The following is a 13,550-nucleotide window of genomic DNA, read 5'->3' as shown; positions in this document are numbered from 1 at the left end:
TTGTAAAAGGAATGTGCACATTAGATTCAGAGTTCTGTTTTTCTATATTTTATTTAGGTAACATTAAACCTATTCAACCTGCAGCGGAAGCACTCTGAAAAGATTCCAACCAAGTACCACAGTTTAGCAGAGAGCTGCAAACCCTACGAAGTGGGCGAGAAATACTTGGCATTCATTCAGGAGCTGCCTAAAAAAGAGATCCCTGTTGAAATCTTTGAGTTTGAAGAGTTTTCCCCTTCAAGTAGAAGGTAAACGCAGACAATATTTTTTCGTATATAATTTTAAGAACAGTCTGTGTGATCCTAGATTATATTGTGCATTGAATCTGCATTTGCTCATGAAAGGTAATGTCACTTTTTTCCCCAGAAAGGAATCAAATGCCTTGTGTGTTAACTGCACAGAAACACACTGGAGCAGTACAGCTTTTTTTAAATATCCTTAAACACTACCATCACCCGTCGAGTAGCAAAAGTTCCTGCCAGTCACTGCATGGAATTTCCTAATGGGACAGTAACAGCCATCCTGTTACGTAATATAATCCAACTTTAGCTTAAAAAAAAAATTCAAAAGAAATCGAGGAGTTGGACAAATTCTGTCCTCGCACATAAGCCCTTTGTGACTGATTCACTGAGCCATTTACATTTGTAAGTTTTAGTTCCACATGCAAATGGCTCAATTTGTGAATGCAGAGTATGTATAATAGGTGAATTTGCACTAGGAAATCATTTGACTTTTGCTCAATATTACCCCAATATGGAGTATTGTACTCACATGTGAGTAAATCTCACACAGGTGTAATGTGGGCATTAAACAACAATGTTTTCCTGGTAAGTCTGGGAACAACCATAAACTAAGGAATATAGAGGTATTCCCCCCTTCTACAGTTAATGTGTTCCTGTAAAGGGCAAGAATTAAACTCTTTCCATGGTGGGAACATCTTCAAAATTGGTGGAAGGTGTTTATGCACTGGGAGGAGAAAAAATGTCAAGAAATTGTGTCATAGTTTCAGTCAATGATACTTCACGATGTGTATTTGTATAGAATGCAAAACTACACAAGCAGAAATGCCTCAGCATTGACACAAATATTATTTCTGGAAACGTGGCTGTCGTAGCTTTCCAGGTGCATTTCTGGAACACTTTGTGAGTGTGTGTAATTTGTAAATGTGTACCCATGCAAAGTGCTACAGGTTTACCAATTCCCCTATTTATTGGGCACTAGATTAAGGCAACTGTGGACCACTAGAGAACTGAAATGTGTTCCTGTAACAAAGCATGCTGAGCAATATGCAGGATTTAGGGAACTCCACCTCAGCGAACACACTAACTACAATTTACTCCATTCTCTATGTAAGTGTACGTAATTTGTGGTACACACCTGTTTTCTGGGAGATCAAACATTTTGCAACATTTACCTTCAGGAGAAATGTCCTGAGTAAGTAAATGCAAAGCTTGAGATGATGTGGTGATTTCTTGTGCCTGAAAAAGTGTGAAGAAAATAAGGCGCCCCCCATAACCCAGGCTGAACTCTTAAGCAGTCAAGTTATGTATCCATATGCAATTTGTTCTCAAATATTTGGGGAATAAATATTGTCCTTTTCAATCAGAAAAATAATTCATGTCCTGTTGTTCTGCCATTCCTAGGCCCTCACCTGCTGGGAGAAGAAAATACGCTCCAATGACAGCTCTGTCCTCCTCTGGGGATGACCTCTCTAGCAGCTCAGAAGACCCAATTGCAAGAAACCTGGTTGTCAACAGCGATCTAAGTATGTAGATTGCTTTATATAATTGCCATATATTATGCACATTTTAAAAAGACTTGCCTCTAGGTGCTCCCAATTTCGGCATGTAAGGGATGAGGCACGAAAAGAGCTAAAGTGGTTTGTCCAGGATCAAGACATTTGGTGAAAACTGGGAGATGTGAAATCATGTTCCCTGGTTCCAAAGTCTGAAATTTAGTCTCTACTTTGCATCCTCGTCTTAGGGTATGTGTCACTGCTCATTAGAGATTTTATCATTCAAAGAGTTCAAATTCTAGGATTGCTTCCGGTGTTCGACGAACGGGATGATCCTGTTTGGGTGTGTGTCGGCCCGCTTAACAACAAGCCGACAGTGCAGAGAAACACCATCACAGTAGCAGGCTATTCTACGAGTCAACCTAACCCAAAACCTCAGCCACATGTCCCTTTGACCTTTTCATATGGGTGTTGGGGATGCTGCCGTCGGGTCAAGGGGAAACCCACAACAGTAGGTGTCACTGTGCTAACTGAACTGGACTGTTCCCGTGAGGAGCAGGGTCAAGACTGATTAGCATATGGGTGGGTCCAAACTGGGGTGGCGAAGTGAGCAAAAGAACAATGGATTTAACCCAGATCTCTTGACTGGGAGTAAATGTTTGATTCATTCAGCATTCCATTCATTATTTGTTGCCGAAGCACTTTTCGCCCTACATGGCATGGGTATGTCCAGACATGGGTCCCTTGCTCGCTGTGCCACTGGATTCAACCTAGCCTGGCTGATGAGGGGTGTTACCCCGAAACCAGTCCCAGGATGCTTGTTTCCGGTCCAGGGAGGACCCAGTTTGGCAGTTCGGGCTGGACTGTTTCCATGAGGAGCAGGGTCAAGACTGATTTGCATATGGCTGGGTCGAAACTGGGGTGGTGTAGTGAGCAAAGGAATGATGGATTTAACCCAGAACTCTTAACTGAGGTCAATGTTTGATTCATGCCGTCGACCATTTGTTGCTGCAGCACTTTTCACCTTAAGTCGGATGGGCATGCCCAGATGTTGGTCCCTGTGCCACTGGATTCAAGCTAGCCAGGCTGATGAGGGATGTTACCCTAAACCGCCCCCAGGATGCTTGTTTACGGTCCAGGGAGGACCCGATTTGGCAGTTCGGGCTGGACTGTTCCCATGAGGAGCAGGGTCAAGACTGATTTGCATATGGCTGGGTCGAAACTGGGGTGGCGTAGTGAGCAAAAGAACAACAGATTTAACCCAGATCTCTTGACTGGGGGTGAATATTTGATTCATTCAGCATTTCGTCCATCATTTGTTGGCGCAGCACTGTGCTAACTGAGGCAGCAAGCAGCACTGTAGATATAGACATTACCCCTGAGTTCATCAGCAGACACCTGATAAATTCAGAAACCCACTACCAGCAGGCATCACTGTGCCACCTGAGACCCCCAAGAATGCTATAGAAACGTACCCATGCACTAGAGCCGACCACAAAAATCTCCAAGTTTGTAGCAGGTATCTCCTCGACATACAAACTTAGGTGTTGGGGGGGGGGGGGGGGGGGGGGTTTAGAAAACGTGGACCTCACAAGTTATTGTGCCCCTTTCTTATAGGAAAGCAGACAACAAGCACATGTCACATTGCCAATCCAAGCATACCATCACAAAGAAACCATGTAAATGGAAGATGTTGCACTATACAAGAACAGCCTAACATAAAGTCATGGTTAATTCAATTTATCATCACAATTCAAATGAGTGAATGTCTATGATTTACACTGCTTTTAATCTGAATGTTTACCTTACTTGTAAGTGCTCCCAATTTTGGCAGCAGTGGAAATTGAAGCACAGGGAGAGTAAACGATCACACAATGTGGTCAGCTGGGATTCAAAGTCATCATTTCTATTCTCTACTATGCTCAAAGTGAAACAGACATGAGAGCCCACCGCTGAAGCCTGACTTTGTTGCAGTGCTATAACACATCGTAAGGAATCTGGAGATTTGAGTGATATTGTGTGCAGGTCAGTGGACTCCGAGCGGCTTCTATCTCTACTGAGCTAAACATCCCGCTTTATTCACAAGTGAAACGAACGGATACTACACTAAAAGAGCAGATAGTGTGGCACGGTGCTGCTTTTGGATCGATTAACAGTGAGGACTTTTGCAGAGGGTGAATATGGCACAGTGCAATACCAGAATCTTTGTATTGTGTTCTATAAAACAAGGCGAGGAAACTGTTGTCAAAAGTTCTTACTCAATTTCCTTCTGAAACAATGGTCTTAATAGCATCATACTAGCATTAGTGTCACATTCAATAAGATTGCACATCAGTTAACGCCGCCTGTTGAAAGCCAATTCTCAAGAACAAATGGCAGCAGTTTCAAGCTGAGGGTAAACATCAAAACTAAACCAGCATGTTACAGCACCAATATTCACACCTGTGAACAGAATTGGGATCCCGATCCTTTTTAAACGAGAACTATAATCCAGCCCATGGAACCAGTATTTCAACAAATCCTCTACACCAACAGGATCAGGGCCAAAATTGTTAAAGAAGAACAAGTCTTTAGGTAATAACCAGATAGAAATGAAACAACCTGCCTGCCTAACCCCTCTGCCAATGAAGGACTCACAGCGGGCACCCAAGAACAGGTTCAGATGGAAATATGTAAAGTGTTAGGTACATTTTGTGCATCAGCAATTTATTGGATTTATAAACCAGTCAAACAATAGACTATCTTTCTGACTCACCATTTCTAGACACATTGCCATTATCAAAGAAATATCTAAAAGATATGGAAGATACTTGCGTATGAAAGTATACACATAGCTCGATGTTTCAGGTGCAGTTGTGGGACTGGCATACGGAGTAGGTGGAAAATGGGGAATATCTGCTACAGAGTGAGGGGGTGAATGGAAAAATAAAGGACAGGCAGCGGGTGGAACATGCGCATACAAAAACATGCCTAGAGAAGGGTAAGCCAGTTGATTTAATACATTTTACACCCACTTCCACTCAGAGTACTACAGCCCAAACAAGCATGAATCCAGGTCAGCCAAGGCTTGAAATAAATCATGTGCCATACATGGCAAGCCATAGGTATTTAAGGGATGCCTTTTTGGTCATATTTGAGGGATACATGCCCATGTCCCCACCTGTAAACATATCTGCTTACACTTACTGAATGGCACATAAGCGGAGCTTTACACCCAAGCGTAGGTGTAAATCTGCAAGTATTTAATAAATGCATCAATGAATGACACTGAAGTATGGCGTAGAGAAGAGATACGAGAACTGCCACTCCACTCTGAAGCAGCCTGCAAGTGGCACATGAGGCCTAATAAACACCACTACATGTATAATGCATTCTTGAGCTGCTGTGACTCACTCATAACACAATATGCGGAAGTTTACTGTATTCTAAAATGATTGCACTATTTATACAGCAGCATGGTTATTCCTACCACAGCAGATAGTTAAAATGATTATCTGCTGAGCAGGAAGACTCAGGGAGGCAAAAGGGCTTGATAAGAAAACCCAGGGGTTGTCGAACAATACGGCGTGGTTCTTTTGTGTCTGAATGACAATGACAAATACCACAGAATTCAAATCATTTTGAATGAAAAAGTCATTTCATAAAAGATTTCAATCTAGTTGAACTTGTGAAGTGCTAATTTTGTTGAAATGCATATTGGTAAAAATGGAATCAAATTACTGTAAACCTATGTGTACTGTTACCGACTAAAGGCCTGGTTATGAGTTTGGCTGTGTGGGAGCGGGCCGCCACACCACCGCCCCACTCCCACACCGCTGGCCGCCTGCCAGATTCCGAGTTATTTCGTGGTCTGGCTGGCAGGTGGCGTGGTGTGGCGATTCCCGCAGCAATTCAGTACAGAGGCTCATATGTGAGCCTTAGAACTCCAACTCCGCAGGACCACCAATGCATGTTCCTGCATGGCATGGACTGTGCGGTCCATGCCGTGCAGGAACAGGGGTGCATGCACACAGGGGGGAACAACATGTGCCCCCTACATGCACCCCATTTGTTTCCTCTCTGCTAGCAGTTTCATGTCGTGAGAACTGCCATGAGACCGCTGGTGGTAATGAAACTGGTAATATGTCTGGTGGTGCACCACCAAGCATATTGCGGCCTCAAACTGGCACACCACTGCCAGGGATCGTGGATCTCTGGAGGTTACAGCGGTCCTAGGGAGGTCCAACCGCTCGCTGTACCCGTAATATGGGGGTCGGATCGCTGTTGCGGCGGTCCCTGACAGACACTGCACCTCTACCGCTAGTTTGGTAGTCCCATGGACTGCCAAACTCTTAATTAGGCCCTAAGTATGTGCTACTGTCTAAGCTAATATTTTCCATTGTAGCAAACGTTTGAATGATAAAGTATTTCTCCAAAGGTAGAGCTCAGCTGCAAGGGGGGACATTTGTGAAACCAAAATACATAGGAGTTTTCAACTGGGGTTGCAAGCAAGGAGTCTATTCCATCAGTTTTCAGTTCCTCCTATGTGATTTCCCCAATGTTATCAATCACTCAAAACTTGGTAATTTTCTAAAGGGGCCATCTAATGTACAGAAAAAAGATCTATTCTTTTACCCAGTCCTGAATCTCTAACAGTCCCAGCAATAGGCACTCTAGAGTTTTTTCTTTGTCTGATTAAGTCTGTTCTGGTTTTGAGATGCTTTGATACATCATTCACCTCACAGCCCTCTAAAACCTACTTTTTTTAAAGAAAGCATTTGGACTGTTCTGTTTTCAGGCAGAAGTTAGTTGGAAGTCATTGGTGCCTAGAGACCTTTCAAACAAGCATTCGCGAAGCCTATTGGTCTCGCTTATGCAAGAGATATTGATTTTGTCAATGTGTTTTAGCTATGCTGTAAGTCAGCGTGGCTGCTGTTCAGCATGGCAAAAAGTTAGTGGTGTAGAGGAGAGAGGCAGGGAGTGGAGTGCCGTGGAATGGCGTAGAGTGGAGGGTTGTTCAGTGTTGTAGAGTTGAGAGGAGTGTTGTGGAGTCGAGTGGAGTATCGTAGAGTGGAGTGAATTGGAGTGTTGTAGAGTGGAGTGAAGTGTTGTGGAGCAGAGTGCCGTGGAATGAGGTAAAGTGGAGGGTGGTTCAGTGGTGTAGAGGTAAGAGGAGTGTCGTAGAGTGGAGTGGAGTGTCATAGAGTGAAGTGTTGTAGAGTAGAGTGTCGTGGAGTGGCGTAGAGTGGAGTTCTGTGGAGTAGAGTAGCATGACACAGAATGGAGAGGAGTAGAGTGGTGAGGTGTAGAATAGATAGAGTGGCTTGGAGTGGAGAGGCATAGACTGGAGAGGAGTGACATGGAGTGGAGTGTTGTGGAGTGGCATCGAGTCCTGTGGAGTGGCATGGAGTGGAGGTTTGTTCAGGGTGTAGAGTTGAGAGAGGTGTCGTGGAGTATCATAGAGTGAAGTGTTGTGGAGTGGATTGGAGTGTCAGAGTGGAATAGAGTGAAGTGTCGTGGTGTAGAGTGGAGAGGAGAGGAGGGGAGTAGAGTAGGGTAGGGTGGCGTAGAGTGGAGTACAGTGGATTAAAGTAGCATGACATAGATTGGAGAGGTGTAGAGTGGACTAAAGTGCAGTATCGTGGAGAGGCATAAATGAAGTAGAGTGGAATAGAGCGTCGTACAGTGGAGTAGTGTTGTGGAGGGGCGTAGAGTGTTGTGGTGTAGAGTGTTGTAGAGTGGAGTGGCATAGAGTGGAGTAGGGTAGAGTGTCAAAGTGTAGTGTCATGGAGTGTCGAAGAGTGAAGAGGGATAGAGTGTAGTGTTGGAGAGTGTAGTGTACTGGCATAGAGTGGAGTGGCATAGAGTGGCGTAAAGTGGAGTAAAGTATCGTGGCGTGGAGTTGCGTGAAGTTTCATGGAGTGTCGTAGAGTAGAGTGGCATAGATTGGTTTAGAGTGGAGGGGCGTAGTATGGAGCGGGGTAAAGTGTTGTAGAGCAGAGGGGTGTAGATTGGCGAAGAGTGTTGAAGAGTGGAGTAGAGTGTCATAGAGTGGAGTGGCATAGAGTGTCGTAGAGTGCAGTATCGTAGAGTGAAGTGAAATGTAGCAGAGTGGAGTAGCGTAGAGTGGAATGTCATAGAGTGGAGTGGAGTGTTTTGGAGTAGAGTGGAGTGGTGCAGAGTGGAGTAGAGTAGGGTGGCGTAGAGTAGAGTAATGTGACATAGAATGGAGAGGTGTAGAGAGGAGTAAAGTGGCATAGAGTGAAGAGGCATGGAGTGGGATAGAATTCCAACAAAAGCAACAGGTCCAGGGGTCCTGGTTCTAGATAATGATTCCTAGGAGATTGGAGGAACTGTGCTCGAAGCTCTGGACCGTCATAGCTTCGCAAAATCAAGTAGGGTTATATATAGAGCCTGAGCCTATGTTCCTCCCTTTCAAGCAGATAGTTGATCAGCAAGGATGTATCCTTATTATCCAAATGTTTTACTGAAAAAGACTGTTATTCCATTTTGTGTTCATTCACCACTTTAATTAATCCATTTCACTCTTAATTTGATTAGAAGTTTTTTTGGCACCGCATGATTATTGCCAATACGGATTTAACCAAGGACTACTGAGGATCTTTCTTAAAAAAATTTGGATGTTCAACTTTTGCATTGAAATGTTTATCGTTGCGACTTGAGCGTAAGATTATTGAATCTGCTTAGCCTTGAGAAAGCCCTGGCGCCATCTGCCACATGGGGCGAAACACGTGTCGGCTGTCTTTTCTCTTCTCAATAAAAACTTATATTCGAATCAAGAGTGAAATGGATTATTTAAAGTGGTGAATGAACACAAAATGGAATAACAGTCTTTTTCAGTAAAACATTTGGATAATAAGGATTCATCCTTGCTGATCAACTATCTGCTTGAAAGGAAGGAACATAGGCTCTATATATAACCCTATTTGATTTTATGGAGTGGGATAGAGAAATGTCATAAAGGGGAGTAGAGTAGTGTCGTAGAGTGGAGGGGCATCCAGTGTCGTAAAGTGGAATGTCATAGAGTGTCGAACAGTGGAGCAGGATAGAGTGTTGTATTGTGTTGTGGAGTGTAGTGTCGTGCAGTATAGTGTCATAGAGTGGCATAGAGTTGAGTTGTGTGGAGTAATGTGTCGTAGAGGAGAGTACAACGTTATAGAGTGGAGTAGTGTAGAGTGGAGTAGAGTGTCAGAGTAAAGTGGCGTGAAGTGGAGTGTTGTAGAGCAGAGTGGCATTGAGTGGAGGGGAATAAAGTGCTGTAGAGTGGAGGGGCGTAGAGTGGAGTGGCATAGAGTAGAGTGTCGTAGAGTGGAGTATCGTAGAGTGAAGTGGAGTGCAGTAGAGTGGAATAGCATAGAGTGGAGTACAGTGGCATTGAGTGGAGTAGACTGTCTTAGAGTCAAGTGGTTTAGAGTGTAAGAGTGTTGTGGAGGAGACTAGTGTTGTGTAGAGTGGACTGGCATAGAGTGTAGCAGACTGGAGGGCTGTAGAGTGGCATAGAGTGGAGTATGCATGGTATGGTAGTGCAGTGCCATTACAGACAACACATTTTCAATGTAAGTGATTATTACATTTACACAAATGATTATTACATTTGCACAGACATACAGTTTTACTGGTAAAACTATACAGCACACAAATGATAATGTGTGAAAGCAGCATCATCTAGTGTACTGATTTTTTTGATCCTATTAAAATATTTGTTTCCAGCACATTACAAAACACGTGTGCTTCACTTGTGCTTTCCTAATTCTGACATATTCTGAAATATTTGCACAGTTCATTTATATAAAAAAAATTGTGCGCTAGAAAAAACATTTTCACCCCCCCCCCCCCAGATTGTTAGATAATTCCCCTCACAGAGAAAGAATAGTGAACACCAAGTTCCCTCAGAAGACAGAGCCTAATATGTGACCTCTGTTTTGAATGCACAGAAAATGTGACAAGATAAAAACAAAATTTACAGGCAAGCAACAACTCATGGAAGGATACAGTAAACAGGGTCTACTCCACAGGAGGGACAAAGCCGAACAAGTTACTTACCTTCGGTAACGCCTTATCTGGTCGAGACTCTATCTTAGCCGCAGATTCCTTACCTTAGATTATCCCCAGGCGTCCGACTGGATTCAGAATTTTTTTCATAAGCACTACTCCTGCGCACCGGTAGGTGGTGTAGTTCGGCTCCGCGTGTCATCACCGACGTCATCCGTGCCGGAAGTGGCGTGGTGCGCTGTGCCTATATAGGTGATGCCACGAGTGCACAGACTGCAGTTTCTTTTCATGACTTTCCACACCAGAAACACAGGACCACGAAGAGCATGGACCACTGGTGTGTGAAAACTAGGGGCCTGAAAGGGGGAAAACCCTAAGTCTATAAATCTGTGTGCTGGGTGGGGAGGCTGAGTATTTGAAAAGAAATCTGCAGCTAGATAGTTTTTACCAGATAAGGCGTTACTCAAGGTAAGTAACTTGTTCATCAGATAAAGACTTCTAGCTGGAGATTCCCTACCTTAGAATGGATAACCAAGCAATGCCTGGAGGAGGGTCTGCGAAACAATTTGACACTAGAAAGTCCTGCAGTACCGAGCGGGCAAGTGCCCATTCCTAAGGATCTGACAGTCCAGGTGAAGTGCTTGGTAAATGTATGCAGAGATGCCAAGGTAGAATGACAACGCTCTTTTAGGGTGATGGACTGGCCTACATGGAAGGGAGTGACAAATGTTTGTAGGAAGGAAGCTCTAGTGTGAAGGACCAGCTTGTCTGTGAAGATGTTGAGGTACGGAGGCTTAGATGATAAAGCCTGGACCTCAATGACCCTCTGGGCAGATGTTTTGGCCACTAGAAAGGTCGTCTTGATAGTATGGAGCCTGATAGTACAGTTGTGCAGTGGACCGAAAGGAGCGCACATCAGAACTAAATTTACGTCTCGCTAAGGCATGATGAAGGATGAAGGTGGAACAAGTCTTGAAGACCTTCCAGAAACCTATGTACAATAGATCTGGCAACTGCAGAAATGCTGAAATGGCAGAAAGATAGCCTTTTAAGGTGCCTAAAGCAGAGCCCTGCTGGTCAAGAGAAATAACCAACATAAGGACCTGAGAAAGGGGGACAGAACGGGGGGTCAACCTGTTTTTCTGCACCCCATTCTACAAACTTGCCCCAATGGCATGTGTAAACCGTCTTGGTGGACAGATGCCTGGCTGCCAAAATTACATTACAGTCATCAGGACGAAGGAAGAAAGCTGGCAACTGTCGCCGCTCAATCTCCACGTATGAAGGCGGAGTGTTGACAGGTTTGGGTGGAGAACCCTACCCTGCTGACCTTGCACCACCTCTGGATGGAGACGACATTCGTCATTTGCTAGGTATCTTTGGCTGAGTTCGTCCACTCTGGTTTTCAGAAATCCTGTCAGGTGTTGACCCACCAGGGAAATGACCTGACATTCCAGCCATGTCCAGAGACGCAGGGCCTTTTGACAAAGGGTCCACCACCCCACCCCGACTTGTTTGTTGCAGTACCACATGGCGGTGGTGTTGTCCATGAATACCTGTACTAGACTTCCCTTGATGGAGGGTAGAAAGTCTTTCCGTGCCAGTTGGATCGCTTGGAGCTGAAGCTCCAACAGCTTGATGTGGAGTCCGGATTCCGCCGGAGACCAGAGGCCTCTGATCTTCACCACTCCCAGATGGTCACCCAAGCTCAGAAGTGACGCATCAGTCACCACTGTCAGATTTGGTTGGGTAATGGAGAGGGGACTGCCGCTGACCCAATCGCAGTTCGTTAACTACCACTGCAGATCTTTTGCAGGAGCCTCTGAGATCTGGACCCTGCCGAAAAGAATCCCCTGATGCTGCGCCCACTGAAACTTCAGGTCCCACTGCAGAGTTCGCATATGGCAGCGGGCAGGTGTCAGAAGCAGGATGCAGGAGACCATCCTCAGAGTCAGTCTCACCGAAATCCACGATAAAGGCTGAAACATTGGTATCATAGCCTGAATATCCTGGACTAACCATTCATGAGGATAAGCCTGAAACTACACTCTGTCCAGAACAACTCCGATGAAAGGGAGTGCCTGAGAAGGGGTCAGGTGTGACTTCAGCACGTTGATATTGAACCCCAGCAAGTGCAGGAGGTCTGCCATAGTCTGGAGGTGGGAGATGATTGCCTGGGACGAGTCTGTCTCCAATAGCCAGTCATCGAGATCAGGGAAGACTGGCACCCCTGATCTCTGCAGATGAGCTGCAACCACCGCCATCACCTTGGTGAACAGCCAGTGGTGCTGGTAAGGCCAAAGGGGTGTATGGTGAACTAAAAGGGCTCGTGGCATACCTTGAACTGCAGGTAACGTCTGTGGGCAGGCAGGATGGGAATGTGGAAGTATACGTTCTGCGTGTCCAACGCTACAATCCAGTCTCCTGGGTTCAAGCAGATAGGACTTTAGCGAGAGTGAGCATTTTTAATTTCTCCTTTTTCAGTAAGAAATTGAGAGGGTGCAGGTTTATGATAGGACGAAGGCCCTCATCCTTCTTGGGAACCAGAAAGTAGCTGGAATAGCAACCTTGACCTACTTCTGATACCCGCACCCTCTCTATGACTCCCGTGGCCAAGAGAGCTGCCACTTCCTGATGGAGTACGGAGATATGGTCCTTCGTGAGCCAGTCACAAGTGAGTGGCCTGGGTGGAGAACTAGTCAAGAAGGGAAGGGAGTAGCCCCTTTGGACAATCATGAGACCCCAGCAGTCGAATGTTATCGACCACCAGTGGTGCAGGTAATGGTGTATCCTGCCTCCCACTGTAGGCCTTCGATGGTTGGAGAGAAAAATAAAGAGGCTTGTAGGCTGCGGCTGCCGAGGGAGTGGTGGACTGGCCTAACCTCTGGCTACCTGACCCACGGGGTCTGTGGGTACCATGGCCTCAGCCACACCGGGGCTAGGAAGCTTGTGTGCCATGGTGGCTGGGCAGGTAGAGACATGACTTGAAGCCCCTTCTATGCATTGAGTCCACCTTGTCTCCTAAGAGGCGGGAGCCATCAAAGGGCATGTCCATGAGCGAGGGCTGGACATCCCCTGAAAAGGCAGTGGTTCTCAATCAGGAGTAGCAAATGGTGGAGAAACTGCTCTGCCTTGTGAGTCAGTCGTATCCAGCCCACAGCGTATGGTGAACCCATTAGCAATAGCTTGGGAGAGTATAGCTCGGGCCTCCGTCGAGACCATAGACAGCACCTGCGCAACCGAATCCTAGGGTGAGTGGAAGTATCGGTCCAGAAGGGGCCTGGTGTTCAGCGACCGCAGTGCCAAGCTGGCGGTAGAAATCATATTCTACCTTAAGGTATTCAGCCTCTTGGATTCCCTGTCTGGTAGAGCAGTAGGGAATGTGCTAGGATTTAATTTGAAATTGGAGGCTTGGACCACCAAGCTCTCCGGGGTGGGGTGTTGGGTGAGGAAGTTGGGATCCTTTGGTTGGGACAATGGCAGCGGGCAATCTTCCTATTCACAGTAGCCCCTTTACAGGGCTTGGACCAGGCTCAGAGTCGGACATCTGTGAAGGTTCATTAAAAGCGAAAAGCGGTTTGGAAGAGGTGACTCCCAGCTGAATTCACCTCCTTCAAGATGTTTGTCTTCATGGCCACAGAGGGCAGCTGAAGGTCCAGGACCTCAGCCGCCCTCCTCACCACCATTGCAAATGAGGCTCCATCCTCCATAGCCACAGTAGAAGGAGAGACCAAGCCAGTCTTTGGGCAGGTGTCCAGTCCACTGGCATCCACCAAATCCTCACACCAGTTGTCCTTATTGGGTTCTAGTGACTGGTATTCAT

At 45.8% G+C, this 13,550-nt stretch overlaps 1 protein-coding gene across 5 annotated transcripts in view; it reads left to right on the top strand.

The window, feature by feature from the left end:
* Positions 1–13,550, top strand: part of GMIP (GEM interacting protein) — a 266,944-nt gene that overhangs the window by 184,440 nt on the left and 68,954 nt on the right. For all 5 annotated transcript variants that reach the window (XM_085654265.1, XM_085654263.1, XM_085654264.1 and 2 more), the window contains 2 exons: positions 58–248; positions 1,644–1,765. In XM_085654265.1, coding sequence (XP_085510391.1) covers positions 58–248; positions 1,644–1,765 — 313 coding nt within the window. The remainder of the gene's footprint in view (positions 1–57; positions 249–1,643; positions 1,766–13,550) is intronic.

Source organism: Triturus cristatus, chromosome 4_1, assembly GCF_964204655.1.
Source record: "Triturus cristatus chromosome 4_1, aTriCri1.1, whole genome shotgun sequence".
Classification (NCBI taxonomy): Eukaryota; Metazoa; Chordata; class Amphibia; order Caudata; family Salamandridae; genus Triturus; species Triturus cristatus.
The sequence above is the reverse complement of the archived record's forward strand: the minus strand, read 5'-3'. Positions and strand labels throughout refer to the sequence as shown.